Source organism: Hypomesus transpacificus, chromosome 17, assembly GCF_021917145.1.
Source record: "Hypomesus transpacificus isolate Combined female chromosome 17, fHypTra1, whole genome shotgun sequence".
NCBI lineage: Eukaryota > Metazoa > Chordata > Actinopteri > Osmeriformes > Osmeridae > Hypomesus > Hypomesus transpacificus.
The window spans coordinates 1,783,548-1,804,325 of record NC_061076.1 but is presented as its reverse complement, the minus strand read 5'-3'; the positions used below and the strand labels follow the sequence as shown (position 1 = coordinate 1,804,325).

General features: G+C 43.0%; 6 protein-coding genes across 8 annotated transcripts; 4 read left to right on the top strand and 2 right to left on the bottom strand.

Moving 5' to 3' along the window:
* The first annotated feature begins 393 nt into the window (after nucleotides 1-393).
* On the top strand, nucleotides 394-3,953 carry zgc:153292 (uncharacterized protein LOC100003014 homolog). Its single transcript, XM_047037729.1, has 12 exons — nucleotides 394-717; nucleotides 917-1,118; nucleotides 1,288-1,320; nucleotides 1,467-1,534; nucleotides 1,691-1,793; nucleotides 1,951-1,983; nucleotides 2,060-2,116; nucleotides 2,262-2,495; nucleotides 2,747-2,853; nucleotides 2,959-3,124; nucleotides 3,238-3,310; nucleotides 3,528-3,953. The coding sequence occupies exons 1-12, from the start codon at nucleotides 650-652 to the stop codon at nucleotides 3,605-3,607; spliced, it is 1,224 nt and encodes a 407-aa protein (XP_046893685.1). The 5' UTR covers nucleotides 394-649; the 3' UTR covers nucleotides 3,608-3,953.
* An 88-nt stretch (nucleotides 3,954-4,041) lies between these two features.
* On the top strand, nucleotides 4,042-7,173 carry elob (elongin B). The gene is made up of 4 exons (XM_047037758.1): nucleotides 4,042-4,179; nucleotides 5,217-5,351; nucleotides 5,575-5,683; nucleotides 5,896-7,173. Exons 1-4 carry the CDS (start codon nucleotides 4,177-4,179, stop codon nucleotides 6,006-6,008), a joined length of 360 nt encoding a protein of 119 aa, XP_046893714.1. The 5' UTR covers nucleotides 4,042-4,176; the 3' UTR covers nucleotides 6,009-7,173.
* A 172-nt stretch (nucleotides 7,174-7,345) lies between these two features.
* LOC124479145 lies at nucleotides 7,346-10,296 on the top strand. Of its 3 annotated transcripts, none has more exons than XM_047037725.1 (4): nucleotides 7,346-8,009; nucleotides 8,509-8,828; nucleotides 8,955-9,195; nucleotides 9,508-10,296. In XM_047037725.1, the coding sequence occupies exons 2-4, from the start codon at nucleotides 8,526-8,528 to the stop codon at nucleotides 10,227-10,229; spliced, it is 1,266 nt and encodes a 421-aa protein (XP_046893681.1). In that variant the 5' UTR covers nucleotides 7,346-8,009; nucleotides 8,509-8,525; the 3' UTR covers nucleotides 10,230-10,296. The 3 variants fall into 3 exon arrangements, with proteins under 3 accessions (XP_046893681.1, XP_046893680.1, XP_046893682.1); XM_047037724.1 differs by having other exon boundaries at nucleotides 7,352-8,009; nucleotides 9,505-10,296; XM_047037726.1 differs by lacking the exon at nucleotides 7,346-8,009 and having other exon boundaries at nucleotides 8,515-9,195; nucleotides 9,505-10,296.
* Nucleotides 9,949-11,676, bottom strand: si:dkey-66i24.7. The gene is made up of 2 exons (XM_047037754.1): nucleotides 11,412-11,676; nucleotides 9,949-11,118 (listed from the first exon to the last, which is right to left on the bottom strand). The coding sequence occupies exons 1-2, from the start codon at nucleotides 11,506-11,508 to the stop codon at nucleotides 10,520-10,522; spliced, it is 696 nt and encodes a 231-aa protein (XP_046893710.1). The 5' UTR covers nucleotides 11,509-11,676; the 3' UTR covers nucleotides 9,949-10,519.
* A 379-nt stretch (nucleotides 11,677-12,055) lies between these two features.
* armc5 (armadillo repeat containing 5) lies at nucleotides 12,056-18,133 on the top strand. The gene is made up of 8 exons (XM_047037699.1): nucleotides 12,056-12,367; nucleotides 12,546-12,978; nucleotides 13,285-13,315; nucleotides 13,407-13,517; nucleotides 13,685-14,576; nucleotides 14,709-15,502; nucleotides 15,588-15,720; nucleotides 15,827-18,133. The coding sequence occupies exons 2-8, from the start codon at nucleotides 12,604-12,606 to the stop codon at nucleotides 17,355-17,357; spliced, it is 3,867 nt and encodes a 1,288-aa protein (XP_046893655.1). The 5' UTR covers nucleotides 12,056-12,367; nucleotides 12,546-12,603; the 3' UTR covers nucleotides 17,358-18,133.
* Nucleotides 18,134-18,214: 81 nt separating this feature from the next.
* Nucleotides 18,215-19,599, bottom strand: LOC124479170 (cytochrome c oxidase subunit 6A, mitochondrial). The gene is made up of 4 exons (XM_047037761.1): nucleotides 19,442-19,599; nucleotides 18,835-18,913; nucleotides 18,590-18,732; nucleotides 18,215-18,442 (listed from the first exon to the last, which is right to left on the bottom strand). The coding sequence occupies exons 2-4, from the start codon at nucleotides 18,908-18,910 to the stop codon at nucleotides 18,353-18,355; spliced, it is 309 nt and encodes a 102-aa protein (XP_046893717.1). The 5' UTR covers nucleotides 18,911-18,913; nucleotides 19,442-19,599; the 3' UTR covers nucleotides 18,215-18,352.
* Nucleotides 19,600-20,778: the final 1,179 nt, after the last annotated feature.

Sequence of the window (20,778 nt, the reverse complement as noted above, 5' to 3'; positions counted from 1 at the left end):
TCTCTCAACATGTTAACCACACTACAACCTCTGTGGGTAGAGGTTTTCCCACCTGTAACTCATCCAAAGACAACAAATTAGAGGCCTCACCTGCTTCAAAAAAGAAACCCACATAACCCATTAGAGTTCAACTACAACGAGACAATTATTGGTGGGTACGCTATCACCAATTCTTAAGAAACCACCGATTAAACTAAATACCGTGCTTCCATTTTAAATTGATGAACAATGCAACATTGTTAAAAAAAATAATATATATATATATATATATATATATATATATATATATATATATATATAAGTAGTGCATTGTACGAAATGAAGTATCGGCAAGTAGAGTCTGTCTTTAGTCACTAAAGTCTGTTGTTCCAGCCCGAGTCAAGTGGGGCGCAAGTGCAGTCAACAAAATCCCACATGCAAATTTTAGATCTTTGTACACCATAACATCCGAAGACTCGAGGTTGTCTTGTCAGTTTGTTTAAACTATTTAGAACAACTTAACTTGTATAGATACAGTAGCCAGCTCGTATATTGAATCTGCTTGTAAATATGACACACCTGAAACGATCTGTTCTAACCTAGACAAATTCCAAATACATTTGCGAGATCATTTATGCTAGCTAGCGCAGGCTAAAATAAGCTAGCTAAAATGGGTAAAGTTAAATGTTCTGCATACAATTGTGAAAATCGCACAAAAGCCGGCATGAAATTTGTAAGGTAAGAGTTTCTAGTCGTACGTTGACACGGACGTGCCGAACACATACAGGCTAGCCTATCGCTTGCATTTATCATGTATGTACAGTATGCCAGCACGTCGAAAAGCATCAAGCAACACAAGAGGCGAAGGAAATCTACAAAGCCAAATATTTTGATGCCATGTTATGGCAATATATGTTTTTTATTCTTGTCTTTACAGATTCCCACTCAAAGATCCTAAACGGCTGAAGAAATGGCTTGCGAATTTGAGGTGGAAGGGTTGGACTCCTTCTCCATTTTCGGTCTTGTGCCTCGATCATTTTGAGCCGAAATACATTATAGGTGGAGATATACGAGCACGACTCCGAGCGAACGCAGTTCCAACCATTTTCAACTTTTCAAGCAGCATGCAAAAGAAAAAGGTGCTCTTCAGAACAACACGTTAGTTCAACACAGCGATGAATATTGATCGTTGTATTTAGATGTCAGAGAGTGACAAAAGCCTGCCACTTGTTGAATGTCCCGTTCTGCCTTCTGACCAAAGCACATTTGTAATTTCCTAGGTTAAAAAGTCTTTATCTGTAATTCCAGGTGGTTCTCAGACAAAAAAGCAAACAAGCAGTGGTAAGCAATAACTTTGAATTAAGAATATGTAGTCATAAAGCAAATTTAGTGCCTTGGTGTCAAATCGTATGTAATGCCTACTCCTCTCACAAATACAACACAAACGAGTGATTATTATCTGCCCTTAACTTTTATTATAACTGCAGAGTTCCATTGTTGAAATACCAACACAGTCAAGTCCTGCCAAATCAGCTAAATCGAAGAGACCAAAAAGGCAAGTTAATGAATACAGGAGAAATGTGTGCTGTTTGTATTAGTTCCTGGTGTTTAATGAGAGTGAGAATAAAAACGTGGCTGGTCCAAGCAGTTGTTTAGAACAAGCTGAATAAATATTTAACCTATAAAATGTAATTATTTCATTGTGTGTCAGATACTCTGATGAGGGTGGCACCTGGGTAACTTTGATGGACGATTCAATCCAAACGATTGAGTCTTTTCCAGGTTTTTTCCACGGGGACTACTGTCTGCCACATGTAAGATGCTTGAGTTTATGTTTCGGTTAATTTCATTTATTTAATGCAAATGTTTGTTCCATGGTTGCTGAAAAGTTCATAGTAAAGAAAATTGCCGAAGCTGAGAGAACTAAAGATACAGATATTTTGTCATATCGCTCATATTTTTTTTTTGCAGAGTATTCGATGGGCAGGTGTAAACTCTTCTCACGTGAGTAGTTCGGTATACCTCTAATGGCTCGTTGGTTTCTCTGTCATCCTGATCAGACCCTCACCCTCATCTACAGGTGGAGACTGAAAACAAAGAACTCCAAAATGACCTTCTTCTCAAGCACGTAATAGAGGTAAGGAGTCCATATCGATCCTGCATGTATCACAAAGCTTTTAATCCTTGGCAGTCAACTCACTGTTTAGTTAATTGATAAATTTCTGTGTCCTGTCTTTGATATATTTTTATTTTGTTTTATTATGTAAATCATTTCTACTCAGGTCAAGGGTCCTTGGGAATGGCTGGGTTTGGATATTAGAGGACCAATGCCCACGACACTTAATGGAAGCAAGTATATTCTGACTGTGACTGACTACTACTCCAAATGGTTGGAAGCGTTCCCCCTCAGAGTAAACACCTCAGTGGAGGTTGCAAACCATATCGTTGACATCATCTCCCACTTTGGTTTCCCATATAAAATACTATCTCGTCTGAGCCGGAAGTTTATTAAAAAAGTGAGACAAATCAAATCTCATACATAATATAACTTTTATTTGTAATATAGGTTTGAAAGATCCTACAAACAAAGAAAGTTTTAGTAAATGAATTTTTGGGGATGTATACAGTTTTCATAGATGGTTTAGTCTGTGATTGTACCTGTATCTTTACAGGGTGCTGGATGTCTGTGAGACTCACTACATATTTAGTGTGCTTTACGTTCTTCAAGACGTTGAGAGTTTAAATAATTTGACGTAAATGTTTTCAGATCAATGACGCATTGAAAAAACAACTAAAAGGACTTTGGGAGCCTCTTGTAGTCTTTCATCAGCAAACTGGGATACTGGATCTGGACATGCAGGATGTGATAGACAGGTCAGTGATTTAACATTAACAACACACAAGATTTTTTTTATTTACTGGTAAAAGTATCTAGTAGTTTTCATACTCTGAAGACTGACTCATCCTGTACTTCAACAGGATGGTGACTGATCTTTTGAAGGAACATGCACGCAACTGGGATGTTTTCTTGCCTGCCAAGGTTTTCAGTCTGTGCTTTCAAGAGCACTCCACAACAAAGGAGAGGCCTTTTTCCCTCCTGCGCCGTAAGAGGCTGCAACCCAACACTGTTCCCAGACAAGTGCCTGTAGGTCAAAGGGTTTATTTACCTCATACAGTCATGCACTCCAATAAAATGAACACAATGTGTTTTGTTTATAGAGGGCTCTAAGGAATGCTGTTTATTCTGCTCCTCTACAGTTCTGTGTTGCAGAGATCCGAGAGAGCATCTTTGTAATCCAGTTTAATCAAAAACAAGACACTGATGTACATGGTGAGTTAAGAACACATGACATAAGCAGTTTTCGGGTAATGTGATGCTTTCAGGTGCTATTGCACACCCTCGAAAAGATCAACCTTTGTTTTTGTCTTGAGTGGAACCGAAGCCTCAACACATACTGGGGCTTTTTTTTGTGTGTGTGTCTTTTATGCTATGTATTGAATCATTCTATTGTGCAGACAAAATGACTGACAAACTGAAAATGTTGCAGGTGTTGCTGCAAAGGAATGTGAAAAGGAAATATCTGAAAGTAACACTCTCATGCGGGTGGCCTTCATCGTTCAACAGTGAATGTTTTTTGTTTGTTTGAAACTGAAACGCAGACTTTTGTCGAATGTTTCAACTTCACCCCCATGATCAAACCTGGTTATGCAGGATTCATGCTTAGTTTTGATCTTGTCAAGAAAGTGACAGGTAAGGGTAGTGTTAGTGACTTTAAGGAATTGTCACACGATTAAATATTGTACCTGCACCTGCCTCAGTTGCATTGCATGAGCAGAAGGGGGAGATTATATGGTGAAACTATGGTGAAAGCCCAGTTTCCAACAAAAACATTTTCATTAATTGCTTACGCGTTACGTGAGTGGCGCGAACAAAAATGAAATTAAATCAATAAATAATTATTGGTTTAACACTTTCTCTGTTCCAAATCTAGCTTTTAATTCAGAACACTTAATGAGTACATGAAATGTATTTTGACGAGTACATGAAATTTATTTTGACGGAGGGTATAAGTTATTTGCAAAAAAGGTAGTTTGCCTGCTCCCTGCCGGCACACTTTCCGCATTCAGACAGCTGTTGTGATTGTCGCTGTGCAGCGTGGGATAGCGGAGGTGTAGGTGCAACCAAGCGCGAGAGAAATGGTGAGTGGACTATGGCTAGCTAATGTTAGCTTGCTATAAATGATCTATTTTATAGCTGATTTGGTCATCAAGGCTCTCATGAATGTATTTGCTACCGAGACTAAATATATACTTGCATGTAAGAACTTATATTTCGATCTGTGAGTGGGGGAAGCCAAATCTCTTTGTTTCGCCTCTAAATCGTTAGCTAGCTAGCTGGCTAGGCTAGGCTAATCTTGCTAGCGTTAATGCTACATCAAGTGTCAGTCCCGACGAACCAGATGAACGTATGTTTGTTATGGTCCAACTAGCAAGTTGGCTTTCTTGCTAACCGATGCTAGCAACAAATGCGGCTTCCAAAACAGACAGTGACTTTCTTGCCACTGTCATATTAAATGTCTTAGTCTGAATAATGTCGCTAGTACAAGTAAGAGGATAGTCAGCTCATTTAAAATCACATAAAAACTTGACCTGACCGATTCAGATAAACAAGGTGGTCCACCACCCAGCTAGAAATGGACTTGACCGTACTTAACGTACTAGCTAGCTGGTGATATGGAGCTGAGTTAGCTATTTGTTGTTGGTTGGCTGGCTAGCTAGCCTAAATTGTTTTCACCAGTTAGCGCTCAAAGCTTCTAGAGCCCACCTTACTGACACAGCTTGGAGATCTGTTCATTTAATAGCAGTTAAATTCTACTACCAAGTGTTGAATTGAATGATCTAGCTTGGGCGTAAAACGAAGAGCGTTCCACATGCACGTTAGAAAGAAGGGCTAATTTCATATAATGGGTTCCATACATCTGTGTAAACTTCATACAAGTTGCTATTATTATATACAACTATAACTGAGTACCACATAACTCAGAAAGCTATGCATTGAGGATCTTGTAGCTGTTGAATCTAGCACCCACATCCACTTACTTGGTTCACAGCACAAGGGCTTGATCGCTTTTAAAATAGATGGACTTTTTCACAATAAAACATGTCACAGTAAACTGTATATAAGAGCAGTGCTTTCTTTAGCAAACTCCTAAATGTCTTGACTTCTGTCCTTATAGGATGTGTTTCTGATGATCAGGCGTCACAAGACGACCATCTTCACTGACGCAAAAGAGTCCACCACTGTCTATGAACTGAAGCGCATTGTTGAGGGTATCTTAAAGAAGGCACCGGAGGAACAAAGACTTTATAAGGTAAATTTATATAGGACCGATCACTGTGTATGCCGCTAGCTGTTTAATAATTTTACGTATTTGTGTAATAAAACTGATTCAAATCAGTTGTAAAACAGATTCTGTCTTACATTTAGTTTTGTAAGCTTGATTTGATGACTAAAACAGGGTCTTAATCTGTATCATTCCCAAATTCAATATCTGTGAGAAACTTTACTTCCCCTCTTTATGTCTCTGTATTCAGGATGACATGTTGCTTGAGGATAGCAAGACTCTTGGAGACTGTGGATTTACAAACCAGACAGCCAGACCTCAGGCCCCAGCCACAGTTGGACTAGCTTTCCGCCTCAGTGGTGAGTAACCGATAGGGACGCCCTACTTTACATGCACCCATTGTGATTTTAAGATGTTGTGTGACTGCACGTTGTCTGTGACACTTATTTTTGAATATATCTCTTGATGACATTAGTCAGTAGCCTTTTGGTTTTCATACTGTACATGGACTCTTTATACCAACATGGCTTTTTTTTCGTTTCTAACTGCCACAACCCTCATCCTCTCTTAGATGATGCTTTTGAGCAGCTGAGAGTTGAGCCTTTTTCCAGCCCCCCTGAGCTCCCTGACGTCATGAAGCCTCAGGACTCTGGCAGCACAGCCAATGAGCAGGCCGTACAGTGAGGGAAGGGGAGGCAACCAAGAAGGGGGGGGGGCGGGATTTGGGAAAGGGTGAAATCCAAGAAGGTGGTGCTTTGGTGGGCATATTTACTGACTAGTGGTGTTACATGCAGATATACTTGTGAGATCTTCATTTTCTGCAGGAAAAACGACGTTTCCTCCCTTGTCACAGAGGGAAACGTTTTAAAACCTGTTGCCACATTTCTCCTCAGCTAAGCTCACGCACGTTTAAATCAGCTCTCAATATCCTTTATCAAAGATTTCTTACTGATTTGTTACACACCACTGTCTGTAAAAAAAGAAGAAAAAAAAAAAGGATTATTTGTTAGGCTGAAGATGAGAATCGGATCTCTTATTTAATTTCAATATTTTTTTGGTGGGGTGAGGAAAGGGGGGCGGGTGATTGGCCTTATGCAAATGTAGTTGTTTGATTATTTTTGGGGGGATGGAGGTTTTGTGGTGCGTGTGCATTTCATTTTTAGAAATCCCTGTTGCTGACTGCAAATGTTAGTTTTTCTATTGAGTATTAATATTGATTTAGCATTTAAAATTTACTTTTGGATGGTTGTATTTGTTGCAACAGCAGGGGTTTGTGTTTGTATGTTAATAGCTTATCTATAGAACATGTGCATGAAATAGGTCTCCAATAATAAAAAAGAATAACCTGTTAATGGCAGATTGTAATGTAAAGTGTAGTGGAAAACACGCAAGATTTACAATTGGTATAATTTGTAGTTATGGTGTGAAGGTATTCAGTTTTCCACTCTGGTGGTGGGTTTTTTATCTTTGCACTGGAGTTTGTCTGTTTTCATTTGAGTCCTTGTCTTGTTTGTACATCTATTTGAGTAATACGCTTATTTTCCCCCCCTAAAATGATATTCTTTTGTGTTCAAAAAAACAATCTCAAATCTCCAGTTGAGGTCTATACTAAAAGGTATGTTTTTTTTAAATAGCAAAGATTAGGTATAATCCTGGAGTCCAGGACAAGACTTGATCTCAGTCTAATGAAACACAGAAGATATTGTAAAAGAGCAGGAACCTACTAAAATTTGAAAGTGTCAATCATGAAGATACGTTGAGATGATGTACCATTAAGCCCTTTTTAATGTGGGACTTTAGTTCCTGTATAAAACTTGAATTAATATTAAAAATGTCTCTTTCAACCTTGTAAGTGTGGCCTTTTAGTGCACAACGTATATGTATTTGTATACCCTAGGGTTGGTACTTTTGATTGAACAGACTGAAGATTTTGCGTGAACTACCGGTGTTGTGCCATCAGATGCACGGCTTCCATGAGAGCCCCCCCCCCCCCCTCGCGGGAAGGCGCGCCAACCACGTGGAATCAAACAGTGAAGGCTTTCGTCTTGAACACCGTCTCGTCTCAGTCACATTTTCGTCTTGCAAACAAACGGAGGGGAGACATGTCTCAATTGTGATGTCTCACACTATACTTTCTTTTTTCCACCTACAACACGAACATTATTTGAAAAATGATATAGGCAAACAATAGCCTACATTACATGTTAATAGTGGTTGGGGAGGGTGTTCCAGAGCGAGGGTGTAGCGACTTAGAAGGTCCCCCCATCCGGAGCTTGGTCCCGGTGGCTTTAAGTGCGGATGCGTCCTGTGGACAAATACAAAGCGCGCAGTCGCAGTGTGCGGAAGTTAAAAATGCTTTCACATTTTTGCTTGCTAGGTAGCTCGGTAGCTTTCTAGCCTATACATACTTTTCATCTAATTGTGTGGATTTCTGAAGAGTTTGTCGACTATGGATGAACATCACTGACTGTTATCTGGACAACTTGGCTAGATGGATAGCTAACTAGGCTAGTAGTAGCAATGTCAACGTAGTGCTTAGCAGGCTAGTTTTTCGTGGCACCCGACCTGTCAACTTGGACTGTAGCACCGAGCTAGCCACGTAGAAAGGTTAGAATGAGAAAATAAGTAAATCTAACGGCAGCTGGTACCTACCTAGGTCTTTAAGGTCCTATTAGTTTCCATACAATTAAAAGTTATGACCATTCTTGTGACTAGTGGAGACATGGGGGAAACCGGAATTATCCTGTCCCAAAAGCAGCTAAAAGCAGCTAGCGCTATGGCTAGATACTCCTCTCGATAAGTAAAAAACGTTCGAGTTTCTTCCACAATCGACCGAATTGGCCAAACAAGGCATGTACATTTAGCTTAGAGTATACATAATCTACCTAGTTAATGTTGTTTTTCGAAGTTTTTTAGAAATCTGCTCAAATCGAAGCTAAACAGTGCTACTACCGTCATTGCTGCCTGTCACAAACGGCCAAGCCGGACACGTCATTCTTTCCTGAAAACACTCGCGTCACTCCCACAAACAAATTCTTCGTAAGTAAAAAGTTGAGACTTTTAATAGACAATATTGACAACACATATTAAGGAACTTGTCTTAACTCATAATATCGTCTCCGATTTCAATTCGAAGCTGTATATCTAACACTGTAGGCAATCTCCCATGGTCTCCGCTCTGGCTTTAACCAGCAGCACATAATGTATAGTGGGTACGTGGAGTCTGCTGGCAGAGCAGTGCTGGAGATGATGCAGAGAGAGTGGGAACCTCTATCCCAAGGTGAACTTGAACAGAGCTTGGACCAAGCAGTTGAGAAAATACTGGAAACAGAACTTTTATCCAAAGTTCGGGTCCAACCTGCCCCTGTGTGCCTACAGCGGGTAGAACCTCAAGTGCATGCCGAAACGGTCCTATCAACAGATTTGAGTACATTTCCCCCTGAACAACAGGAGGGGTCTGAGACTCAACAGTCGAGTGACTCTGTGGACAATATTGCAGTGAAGGTAAGCATAGTAGCTACTATATTTGAACCCAAAGATGTACATCTACATTTTTTTTACCCACAAGTTTATCGGCGTTAATTTGACAAGATGAAATGTTGTGCTGTTTTTGAGTGTGCGATCTTTTAGTTTATTACAGACCTCCTGCAGAATTCCAATTCACGTTACAGCAGGAGCCGTTTGTCAGGGCGGGCTCGTCTCTCCTTATCCCACACTGTTGTCCTGTCCCTCACTCTTTTGTCTAAGCGCATAAGCTATCGCTCTGTATCTAGCAGTTTCCGTCTAGAGAAAGGAAACATCCACAGGATCTTCTTCTCTTTCTGTGAGCGTGTCAACATGCTAGAAGACCAACTCATCAAATGGCCTGTTGGTAGGTATAGATTTATTGACGGTGAACTGATGAATTTAAAACAATGCTCGACGTTGTCTGTGTAAGCCTCGTGTCATCTATAGATCATGTGGGGAGAGGGTTCTCTGCTGGCAAGGAATGCTGAACACAGAATCATTCTTATTACAGGATAACAGTTACATCTTCAATTTTTCCAACAACGTTGTTCTTAGTCATTGAAATATCTCAATGTTTTAGTCCGATTGGCCAATCCATCCCATGTTGTTTGACTGTAGAACGTGCTTAAATGTAGGCTACAACAAATGTACACATCTATTTGTATTTTCTTAGCAGGCTCTACTGAGAGAGGAAGTCTCCTGCCACTGTCCAGTCTGCTGGGGAAAGCCGTTCGACCGGAGGAGCAGGATATCCCCACGGTCCTGGGAGTCCTGGGCAACACCCGCATCCCTATCCGCCTACCCATTGGGAAACAAGATTTTGACAGTGTGGTGCCAGAGGTTAAAAAGATGAAAAAAGAAGTCCATCCTGACTCCTGGCTCAACTTGGAGCTGGTGTGTGACTTCAGAGGCAGATTCATACACTGCAGGATCAGAAAGGGGTCAGACACGACCAGAGGCAGCTCTCTTAAAGACAAACTCAAACAGCACTCTGAAATGATGCCTCCTGGATCTTGCCTCGTTGCTCGAGTAGGATATCCTGTCTGTACACAGATTTTGACCCCGTTCACGATCACTCATGGTCCTAGAGAGAATCTCTACAACAGGACGTTGGGGGTTCATTTTTGTGCCTTCGACCAGGCCATAGCTGACCTGAAAACGAGGTTTCAAAGGCTCCGGTATCTGGACATGGGTAACTTTGAGAGGGCCAAAGCAGTTGTCCTGACTGCCTGCATACTGCACAATGTTTTCCTTGACATGGGGCAAGAGGTCAGAGGGGAGATTGAGGAGGAAGTGAGTGTGCAGGAGGCAGAGGGAGAAACTGATATTGAAGGTATGGAGAGAAGAACAGCTGTTGCAGATTTACTCTATCAAGCTTTGGATTTCAGCAATGTGTGATGTTGTAAATTTTTTATGACCCATCTCTTCTGTTATAGTTTTCTTTTATTAAAAACAATTTACAATATTTTGACCACGTTAGGAACTATTTGTCTATTTCTTTAACATCTGTACATGAAACACACTTAGATCTTACAATAAAGTAAGATCACTCAAGTTCTTTCTCGTCATCTAAGTGACGAGATCCAGTCAATCGTTACAAATCAAAGGCATCTTTTTCTAGTCCTTCCCATGTGGTCACAAGTCATTTTACTATCAAGTCATTGGTTATCCAGGTCTGGATATTGCTGTTACTCTTTTGTCAGTGGGGTAGTGTTATTTTGAGACAAACTTGAGATGGCACGAGCTAAGTTGTTTATCGCCTCTATCTTCCTCTCTTCCAAAGCCTTCTGCTGGGCCCACATATTCATTTTTCTCTCCTGAAGCTCCATGTACAACTGTAGCACATCCTGTGGAGGCCGGGCTGGGCAGGGTGCAGCTGTAAGGGTAGGGGTAGGGAGGATGGGAGTGAACCTCTTGTTGGCGATAGCTTTGCCCAACTTTGTTCCGCATAGTTTAGCCCTGCGCTGCGCTTCGATCTCCTCACGACTCTTACCGAGGACCTCATGCATGGCCTTAAAGAACTCCCAGTGGACGCTCCCTACTCCCAGTCTCTTGGCCCTCTCCGCGTTCTTCCTGTACGTGGCTAGCATGTTCCTCCACTTGAGGTCACACTCATAAGCCTTGACCGTGACGTCAGGGTTCCCCGCGGCCCGCAGCTTGATGGTCACCCTCTCTGCTACAGTCTCCCAGAGTTTCTTTTTCTTGCACACTGGCTGGTCGAAAGCCTGGTCCATTTCAAGACGGGTGTGGGCAAGTTGCCATGTAGCTTGCAAAGTCCAAACAAATTCTGAGAACAGTGACAATGGAAAAACATGAATGAACACAGGTCTGAGGTTTGACTGGGTCTGACTTTGTTTTTATAAATGAATGAAAAGTTTTTTTTTTTTTTTTTTTTTTTTTTTTTTTTTACATAGCCCTCTGGCACATTGCTTGTAAAAAGTGCTAAACAATTACACCTTAAGTGTAATTACAGAGAATGCATATAGTTTCCTCCAAATTGATGAGAAATCTGAACCTTCCTTGCATGTTCTGTTGATGATGAGCGCTGTACAGACTTAAAGAGTTGGACGAAGCACTAACCTGCATTTGGTTTTTCAGAATCCACACTGCACACTGTTGGATTTTCTTCTACTTCAACATTCTCTGTTACAATTGTCTCGCCCTCCATAACCTCCATTGTATCACCCTGCGACAACAACAATGGTGTTGTTAATGTAAGTATTCATCAACCGATTCTATCGTAGACTTTAACAACTCTGTGTGGCACCGATGAATTTTCCGCATCAACAAAAACGATGAGTATAACAACCTTCACTTCATTTCCACTGACGACGCTAATGCAATCGTTCGATCCTATACTAATTTGGGAATTGTAGTCCAGAGAGTTTTGATAAACGCTGGGCAGATTGGTTTTGTGAACTACAATCCCTGGACCTTAAGAACTACCCCTCAAAATGAGAAAACGTGCTATCAGTATACGGGACATGTAGTTCTGTAGAGAACACATTTAACTTTACACATGGTAAAGGTTATGTTTTAAATTTGACTGATGTCACAGAATTACTGCTCGTGTTTTAAATAAATATAGAGAAAACATAAACGGCAAGAATCCAGCTCCGAAAAGGCATATAGATAAAGTGTTCACACAATATTTACTACAGGACCCATGGTTAAATAAGCACACGTATCACCACTTACCTCCCTCCCCTTTTTCGTGACCGCCTCCCCGTTTGTTGCTCGGCTAAAGATGGCGTTAGTGGCTAACCGAGACGATTGTTTTTTGTTTGATTAAATTAATGCGGGTGAGAGGAAGAATGCAGTAGTAAGGGTAGTTATTCTTGAGACGAAAACTCAAAATATTTAGAATAAAGTTAGGCCTATTGCATTCCCACCTTAAATAACTATATCGTTTGGTTGGCCTTCTCACATATGTAGGCCTGTTTTTTAGGGAGTGGACCAAAGCCACACGAACTCCAATTCCCAGCAGCATTGCTGAGGGGTTGTCAGTTTGTAATTCTTTCCCACTTGACATGACGGTATTTGTAGTTTTATTTTGATTACCTTTTTATTGGACTTACTAAAATCTTAAATAGATTACGGTTGATGTTTAAATATTTTTCATATTTAATTCCTTATGACTTGATCATAGGGAACTTTAAAAACAATTCAAATTTTGTAATCAACACCCTCTCTCATTCTCAATGAAATCCCAAGTCTCTGAACTGAAGTGACTTGAGTTAGGGGTTCAAGCCATTGTGCCATCACCACAACAATGGAAGCAACTGAAAAAAGCACCTTGAAAGAACCATCTTCATCTTTGCCTGAATCGTCACTTACATGGTGCCTATCTCAACTCTCAAAACCTGGACCAGCAACTGAGGACCAAACAAAAGTCATGACTGAGCAAGACACAGGTGGTGGCAGAGAGACAGACACCAAGACCAAAGCCAGGCAGTGGCGATCGCTGGTGGCCATCCGCACACAGCACATCAAAGGAAGTGGCAGTGGGATCATCAGATTTAGACTTAAAGGGGGACTCAAGCCCCTTCTAAACCTGATCAAGGATCCTAAATGTTCGAGGAAGACCCTGGACTTGGCGCTCAGTATCCTGGCCAACTGCTGCACCGAGAGGGAGACGCGGTTTGTGGTAAGCTCAGGTAGTCAGATGGCTGGGCGGTAAGGGAGTTGGGCTAGTAATCTGAAGGTTGCCAGATCGATTCCCCGCTGTACCAAATGACGTTGTGTCTTTGGGCAAGGCACTTTACCCTACTTGCCTTGGGGGGGGAATGTCCCTGTACTTACTGTAAGTCGCTCTGGATAAGAGCGTCTGCTAAATGACTAAATGTAAGCTTTAAAGATGAAAGATCTATACGTAAGCTTTAAATATGAAAGAACTGAACAAGAAATGATTTAATTGGATATCTTATCCCTTCTACCTTTTCCACCTCTGCAGGTACGGAAGCTAGGTGGAATATCAGTTGTAGGTAAGTGACGGGTTATTTATAATAAATAATCACATTCATCAATACTCGTGATATGTCGTTCATTGCTGAAACTGTACTCTGTTTTTCGTAGTGGATATTTTGAAGAGAAATGTTGCTGTGGTGACGGTCCAGAACAGGGCGGCCAGAGCTTTGGGGAACCTGGCCATGGATCCAGAAAGCTCAACCCTCATCCATTCTGAAGGCAAGTCTCATGACAAGTGTCTGTCTTCCTACATTATCGCGTGGTGTTTATATTTTGAGGCCTGTGTGCCACATTTGACAGTTGATGTTATTGTACTGATGATACTATTAAGAGGAACACTCCGGAAGAGTTTTTATTTTTAATGAATGATATTTTCTCTCACACAGGTGGCGTTCCTCTCCTTCTACTCTGTGTGTCCCTCTCATCTGCCCCTTCCTCTCCCTCAGCTGATCCAAGCAAAGCCCCTTGCCCCAAAATGGAGTGCGCCCAATCTGCTGCCCGCACGCTTCTATATCTATCTGACACGCCCGCTAACCGCCTCCTGCTGCTCACCCAGGGCACCTTGTCTGCTCTTGCCCCGCTCATTGCCCCAGAATACCCCCTTGGGCTGAGGAAGTCAGCCCTCCGAGCTCTCCACGAGCTAACGAGGGGCTGTGGGATGGAATGTGCCAGGGAAGTCTCACGTTCTGGGGTCCTTGCTCAACTCGGAGTCATGGCGTCGGGTGAGGCTGGGACACATTTTGAGGAGTTTGCTTTGAAAACCCTGGCCAACTTGTGTTCTCAAGGATGCCTACGTCCCCTAGTAGGGTCTCTCGGGGCCATTCAGAAGTTTACGGAGGAGGTGAAAAAGGATGCCTTGAAATCTGGAGTTTTCTTAAAAGCCCTCTGTCTGTGCTGCAAAGAGGCTGTGAACCGTGCCAAGGTGAAAGAAAGTGGTGGTTTGGAGGTGCTGATTGGCTTCTTGGATGCCCACCGGAGTCACCCTCTTTCACGATTGGCTATTTCGGCGCTTGTTGACTTTGTCTATGATGAATCTGCACTTGAACAGTTGCAGGAACTGGGACTGGTTCCTTTGCTTGTTGCCCGACTAGTAGAGTTGGCTAAAGGGGAAGAGTTTTCTACTGGAAAGATGGATGTGAGCCTGACCTCAACTATGTCTGTATCAGAGCTTCTCTCTTCATCTTGTTTCGATTCATTTGACTTCCCACCAGAAGGAAACAGGAAAGAGGAACCGGGGAAGGATCAGGGTCTTGGTTCATCCAGCTTTCTAAGTCTGAGGTACAGTAGAATATACTATTATTGTGTATTATCATATTGAGTCAAGGGTTTTACATTTTTGTGGAAATGTGTTTCGTTTTGTATTTTTTACCACTACCCAAAGCTAAACTTTTCAAATGTTTGTTTACCCAGGTCTTGGCTGGTGACTGAGGGTCTGATCACATCCGAGGGGGATCTTCCCGAGTCTGCTGGGTGTGTGGAAGGGGACTGGGGAAGCCTTCATACCCCTTCCTCATCTTCCCCAAGCCCTTCCTCTGATGGTCCTTCCTCTTCCAAGTGCTCATCGCCTTCCCTGTCTCTTCCATCTACCTCCCCCAGAGCTGCTACCCTGTTTAAAGTCACTTCCTCTACCTCGGTCAACTCTGTGGCTCCGCTCCACCAGCAATCTCTTTGTAAAGATGCAGCTCTCTCCGCCCCCAATCACCAGCCCTCTTCTGTCTCTCTCTCCTCCCCTAGTAAGACACCTCACGCCCTTCTCTCCCCATCCAAGTTCTCCTCTCCTCCGAGGAAGAGGCCTCGTGTTCAAACAGCTGTTTGCTCGAATGTGGTTCCTCTTGACACCCCTCCCTCGGTACCACGCACGCTGGCATTCCACCACCCCTACCACCCTGAACCCTGGGCCCCCGAGTCCCCCATCCTGCTTCTGCTCTCACGCTTCTCCCACGCCACAGACCCCAGCTCTGCTCTGGTCAACTCGGGCATTATCTCTGGCCTGCTATTTTACCTCAGCCAACATCAGGACCCCAGTGGTAGGTGCTTCCGCTTGCTGTGCAGACTTAGCTGCAACCCAAACTGCCTGCAGGCGCTGGTCAGGACTGGGTCAGTTGCTTTGATTCGCCACTATCTCTGCCAAAGAGGCATGGAGAGAAAGGAAGACAAAGGAGAGAGGCAGACAGACAGAGTAAAAGCAAAGGTTAAACAGCTTGGTAAGTTTCATTTTTGTATGTTGCCATTGTTGTGATGTTTTTTTTGGTGGTTGGATTTAGAGTGTACAATTATGTCTTTCTACAGGTCTGACTCTGCTCAGTAATATTCGTGTCCAGTGTGAGTCTGGGTTTGGATCTGGAGTCCTCTCCCATGTCATGTTGTCTGGCTCTGAGTCAGACAAGCTGAACTGTGCTCTGTCTCTGCCTCTTATAAACAGGTGAGTCAGAGAGTAAAGTTTCATACCTACTCCCGATCCACTGTAATGCTCTGAAACGCAATTATTTCAATCAGGTATAAAAGAATAACGTTTTGTTCCTCCTCAGTAACAAGGTCCTGTTAAAGAAGCTATTGCTGGACAACGGAGGTCTTATTCTGGCTCTGGAACCCATGGGGTGCCCAGAGGACAGTGGTGCAGAGGGGCACAGCCAAACCAATGAGTGTAGAAGATTTCTTTTAGATTGGCTCAATCCACCTCAAGAGTTCTCCGCCTCCAAGCTCAACTCCCTCTACTTTTCCTTGCTGACTGGTTGCCTCTCCAGCCTTATCATTTGCCCCAAACCACATCAGCCCCAAACCATAACACACCAACAAACGACCAAGACTCCATCAGTCTACGAAACGGTCGAAAATTCACCCCCTCCTTTAAAAAAGCCCCGGTTAGCCACCTCGTGCCCTTATGAAGACTACACCTGTGACCTTCTCTTCCTGCTTGATGACGGGACCCGGGTCTCAGCCAATCGCGAGGTCGTGTCCGGAGCCGAGGGAGCTGACGTTGGGTCCGAGTACTTCAGGGCTCTGCTGAGGGGGGGCTTTGGGGAAGCAGCTGGCGGCTCCGCGGAGGCCATTCCTATCAAGGACGTCACCAGGGGAATGCTGCTGCCGGTGCTTCACTACCTGCACGGCTGCCGTCTGAACGCTGCCGTGGAGAACGCAGACGAACGGGAGGGGAAGGCCGGGACGGGACACTGCAGGGTTTTGGGATCATTGGCCAGTGAGGGGATAGATATGTGTAGACGGGGGTCTGAGGGGAACTCGGTGGAGGACCTGGGGTTCCAGAAGACGCCTTTGGCAGAGGTGATGATTGGAGCGTGCCGTTTTTTAGTGACTGAGCTGCAGAGGGAGGTGGAGGATATGTGTGTCGCCGTTCTCCTGTCTCCTGGCTGCACTGCACCTCTCTCTAAAGAGGCTGGAAAGAAAGCGTCTTCTAATATGGACCAAAATGGACCAGAGAGGGAGTCCGCTGATAAGTGCTTGGTAGAACGCACATCTGGGCTGGATCTGAGTGGTTCTAAGGTCCACGTCAAGTCCCAGACCAAACCGTGGACAGTCGGGCAAGTGGATAAGCTACATGTCTCTGGATTCTGTTTTCCTTCACAGACAGAGGGCGAACTGAAACCTGCCTCTGTACGAAGACCAAAAGCCAAAGTTATATCAAATATAATCTCAGACATAGAGACAATCTCCTCGATCGTCAACCAAACCCCAAGATCAAACCCCAGGTCAATAATTGGCAAAACATCGCCCCCTACAGGATCAAAGCTCACATCAACGCCCTCTGAAGGACATCTGCAACATGACACAAATTCAACATGGGACTCTTCTTGTTCTAAAGCCGTCCATAGGCGCGGTGTCCTGGGAGCCTTCCTTCCTCAGATATACTGTTTCTCCCAGGTCTATAGTTACCCCAGGCTGGGCAGGGCCTGTCTGTCTGTGCTGCTGGGGTCCCAGGGCTCCCTACAGCCCTTTCCCTCCTCCTGGGCTGGAGACTGCCTCTGCAGACTGACCACAGAGGCATACTGTACAGACCGTCTGAAACAGGACCTAGTAAGCCTGGCCACAACGGCACTGAGCTGAGAGGGAGGAGAGGATGGAGGCCGTGGAGTTTGTTAACGAACGTAGTGGGGGAGGGGGGGGAGCTTGTTTAGGATGGAGAGGCTGAAAGAGATGGTGTGAAGTGACTGAAAGAGAAAAACAAGCGTTAAATTTCGTAACTTTTTTTTCAGTCAAGAATTTTTTTTGCATTGATAGCATTGATGTCTACAAATGAATTGGTCGTTAGAATCCAGCATTTACGTATAAATTTCAAAGGATCTAGCTGCCATGTAAAATGATAGTTGCCCAGTGAGCACACAATGTAAAATGTAACAAATGGTTATAAATTACTATATTATAATTTATTGAAAGTATTTTCATGTAATATGCTAATGACATTTAATTTAGAAAATGTTTTCCGTTATTATTTTTCTTCAGAATTTGAAATGTAGATACATCATGAAGTAGTCAAGAAGACGAATAACAAGCTTGGATGACTGAAACAATCAGGGATGGACTGAGTGCCATTTGGTGAATGCTGTAAATAAAGGGTTCTAAAAGCTGCTAGCTGTTTCAGAGATATAGATTTCACCTTAATGTGAATTCACACACCGAAATAAATGTTTGGTAACATTAATGCAGTTTCATTACTATAATACGTCTGTCTTTGATACTATCTTAACACCATCTGAATTTTGGCTACGTTTTCTGCTACTATGAAAGCTAGTTTCATGTCACATTTAGTTACTTTCTTCTGAGGTGCTGATCCAAATCTAGACCCAGTCAATTTCAAGTGTATTTACCTTATTTTGTCTGTGGCAGGATATTTGACCAACACAGTGGTCATTGATTTCAGGTAATCAGACATGCACAAATGAAATGGCACTCATAGCATCAAGTAGTAAGTAAGATAAACTCCATTTTATTACATCAGACAGAGAACACCATACTGTAGGCGATTATTGGCCCCAGGCTCAGTGTTATCAAGCAAGGCACGTTGCAAACAGTACAGGGAACACAGTCCTGTATAGGTCCTTTCAGTGGTCGGAGCCCTCAAAACCAGTAGGAAGAGCATTTGTGTGAGCGTTGTGGAATAGAGAATGGTTTCCATCACCCCAAGGCCATGCCTGATGGAGAGGAGACAAAGAAATGGAGTCAACAGTTTAACCAACAAAGGCATTTGACACTAAACTGTAAAATGTACAGTCGATGAATGTTAAACATATACAGTTAAGTTCTAGCCGTGGAATGACCCCCTGTGGCTTGTGTCTCACCTTGGTGCGGATGCGAAGGTGTGGGTAAGGGACAAACTCAGGATTCTCGTGGGTGTGTCCCTGTGTCTTCATATAGACGTTGGCCATGCAGACCGCCACACCGGGCAAGGCCAACACAAAGCTCAGGATCTTCCAGGTCTTTGCTGTGAGATTTGACACTTTATCAGATCACAACGATCAAACTCACCACGATTTAGCGACAGAGATACGTTCTATATGACTGAGAATGAGGAAGACAGACCCACCTGATTGCTCATGACCTCCCTCTGATGCGGCTGCAATCACCCGTCGGGCCACCATTGCGGTAGGAGACAGAGCCATTATCTTGAAAAAGAGTACATGAAAGATGAAGCGTGTTAGTTTGGCGTGTGTTCCAGTGACAAAGAGTGTGAGAAAGATATATGCTCAGTTGCCATTTATTTATTTTTATTTTTTGGTCCCACTTGCAAAGCTGAAATGATTTGAAACTCTGTAACATCCTCTTGCCATATCACAAAGGCTAGGAAACTTAAATGATTTATGATCTCAAGCCCCTTCCTTATCTCCATGTCGAGGGTGTCCACTCGGGCACTCTGCTTCACCATAAACGTCACGTACACCAGGTTCTTCATAAATAACAAGACGAGTCACCTCACTGCCATTCTAAAACTGGCTGTGCATATGTCATTCAAACCTTTCAGACTGAAAAAATAGTCAAAACATGTCGAATACAGTATAATAAAAGACATTTAAGCCCAAAAAACAAGAGGTTGAGTTGGAGGCCTAGGTCTGTTAAAGGTGATATGCAAGAAAAGGCATGGTAATAATTCAGTTCTCATAAAATTGTATGAAATAATCAAAATGCAAACTTACCGTCCTAGATTCAAGCAGGTTTTTAATAAGTAATAACCTCTGTTGATTATTACTTTTTAGGCCTTTCTTCCTGTTGCTTTCTCTTTCTCCACCTTTCAGTGTGTTTGTCCTTCAGTCTGTCCTGAACTGAACTGCCCTGAGGCTCCTCCCCACTGCTGTTTGTCGCTCTGCCAAGAATCATGAAGTTTATATTTGGTCAAGTGCAAAGGCAGGCGAAATGTGTTCGACGAAAGCAGAGAAAGCGGAAGACTCATTGATAATTCTGCAGTTTTAGTTTAGCCTGTGTGATTTTAGGAAAAGCTTTATGAGTATGGTTGCTGTAAATGAAACAACTTTCTAAAACAAAGTGACATCAAGTAGTAAAAAAAAAAAAAAAAAAGGTTTCTGAATCATAGGCTTGTGTAAGCCAAAGCCACTGTAAAACATGACTCCTAGTTCTGTTTACATAGTCATGGCTGATAAGTGTATCTGCTAGTTACTGGACTGCTTGTCCCTTTAAATAACTTATGTCTCTGACTTGAATTAATTCCAGTTGGACTGTATTACTGTTCAGGAATAGCTCTTACTATGTCGCCACAAGACGTGCTGTCGAGCTCCGTATGACTGCCCCACTACACAACTCTCTCTCTCTCTATCTCTCTCTCTCTCTCTCTCTCCCTCTCTCTCTCTCTCTCTCTCTCTTACTGTATTTCTTTATTTGTCTCTCATTAGGTCACACACACTAGCATTAACGACTAGAAAAGTGCTGTGTAACACTGAAAACCCCCCACAAAAAAACACGTTTTATTACAATTTACAGCAAAACCCTATTTCAAACATGTCATGGTTTACTGACATGTCATGATGGCATACTGACGGTAATGTGTGTGTATGTCATACATATCTGCTGTGTGTTTAGGACTGTTTTATTTAAAGAAAAATGTATGTGAATCCTGCATTTTCACACTATTTGTTGAGCGTGAACTGTCTGTGTCTGAGCAGCTTCCAGATCCAATGCAAACATCAACCATCGCCAGGCGTGAAGTCAGTGTGTCAGGGCCGGGGGTTAGTCACTCAGCTGGGCAGGCAGTCGGGCTGTCTGGGCCGGTGTTATTATGGGCACTGCCCATGTCTTACTGTACGTGTGTGTATACTCATCAAGATTTAACAAAGACACACACACACCAGCTCATTACACATACCAGACAGTTTGACTAATGCACACCATTTCCCATCCTTTAACAGATCTCTTGTACCACGTCCACCTGTTTATGTAAACCTGGCATGCAGTGCCCAGGTTCACAGACATCTAGACTCAACACTGCCCAGGGCACATACACGGCACTCATACTCACACA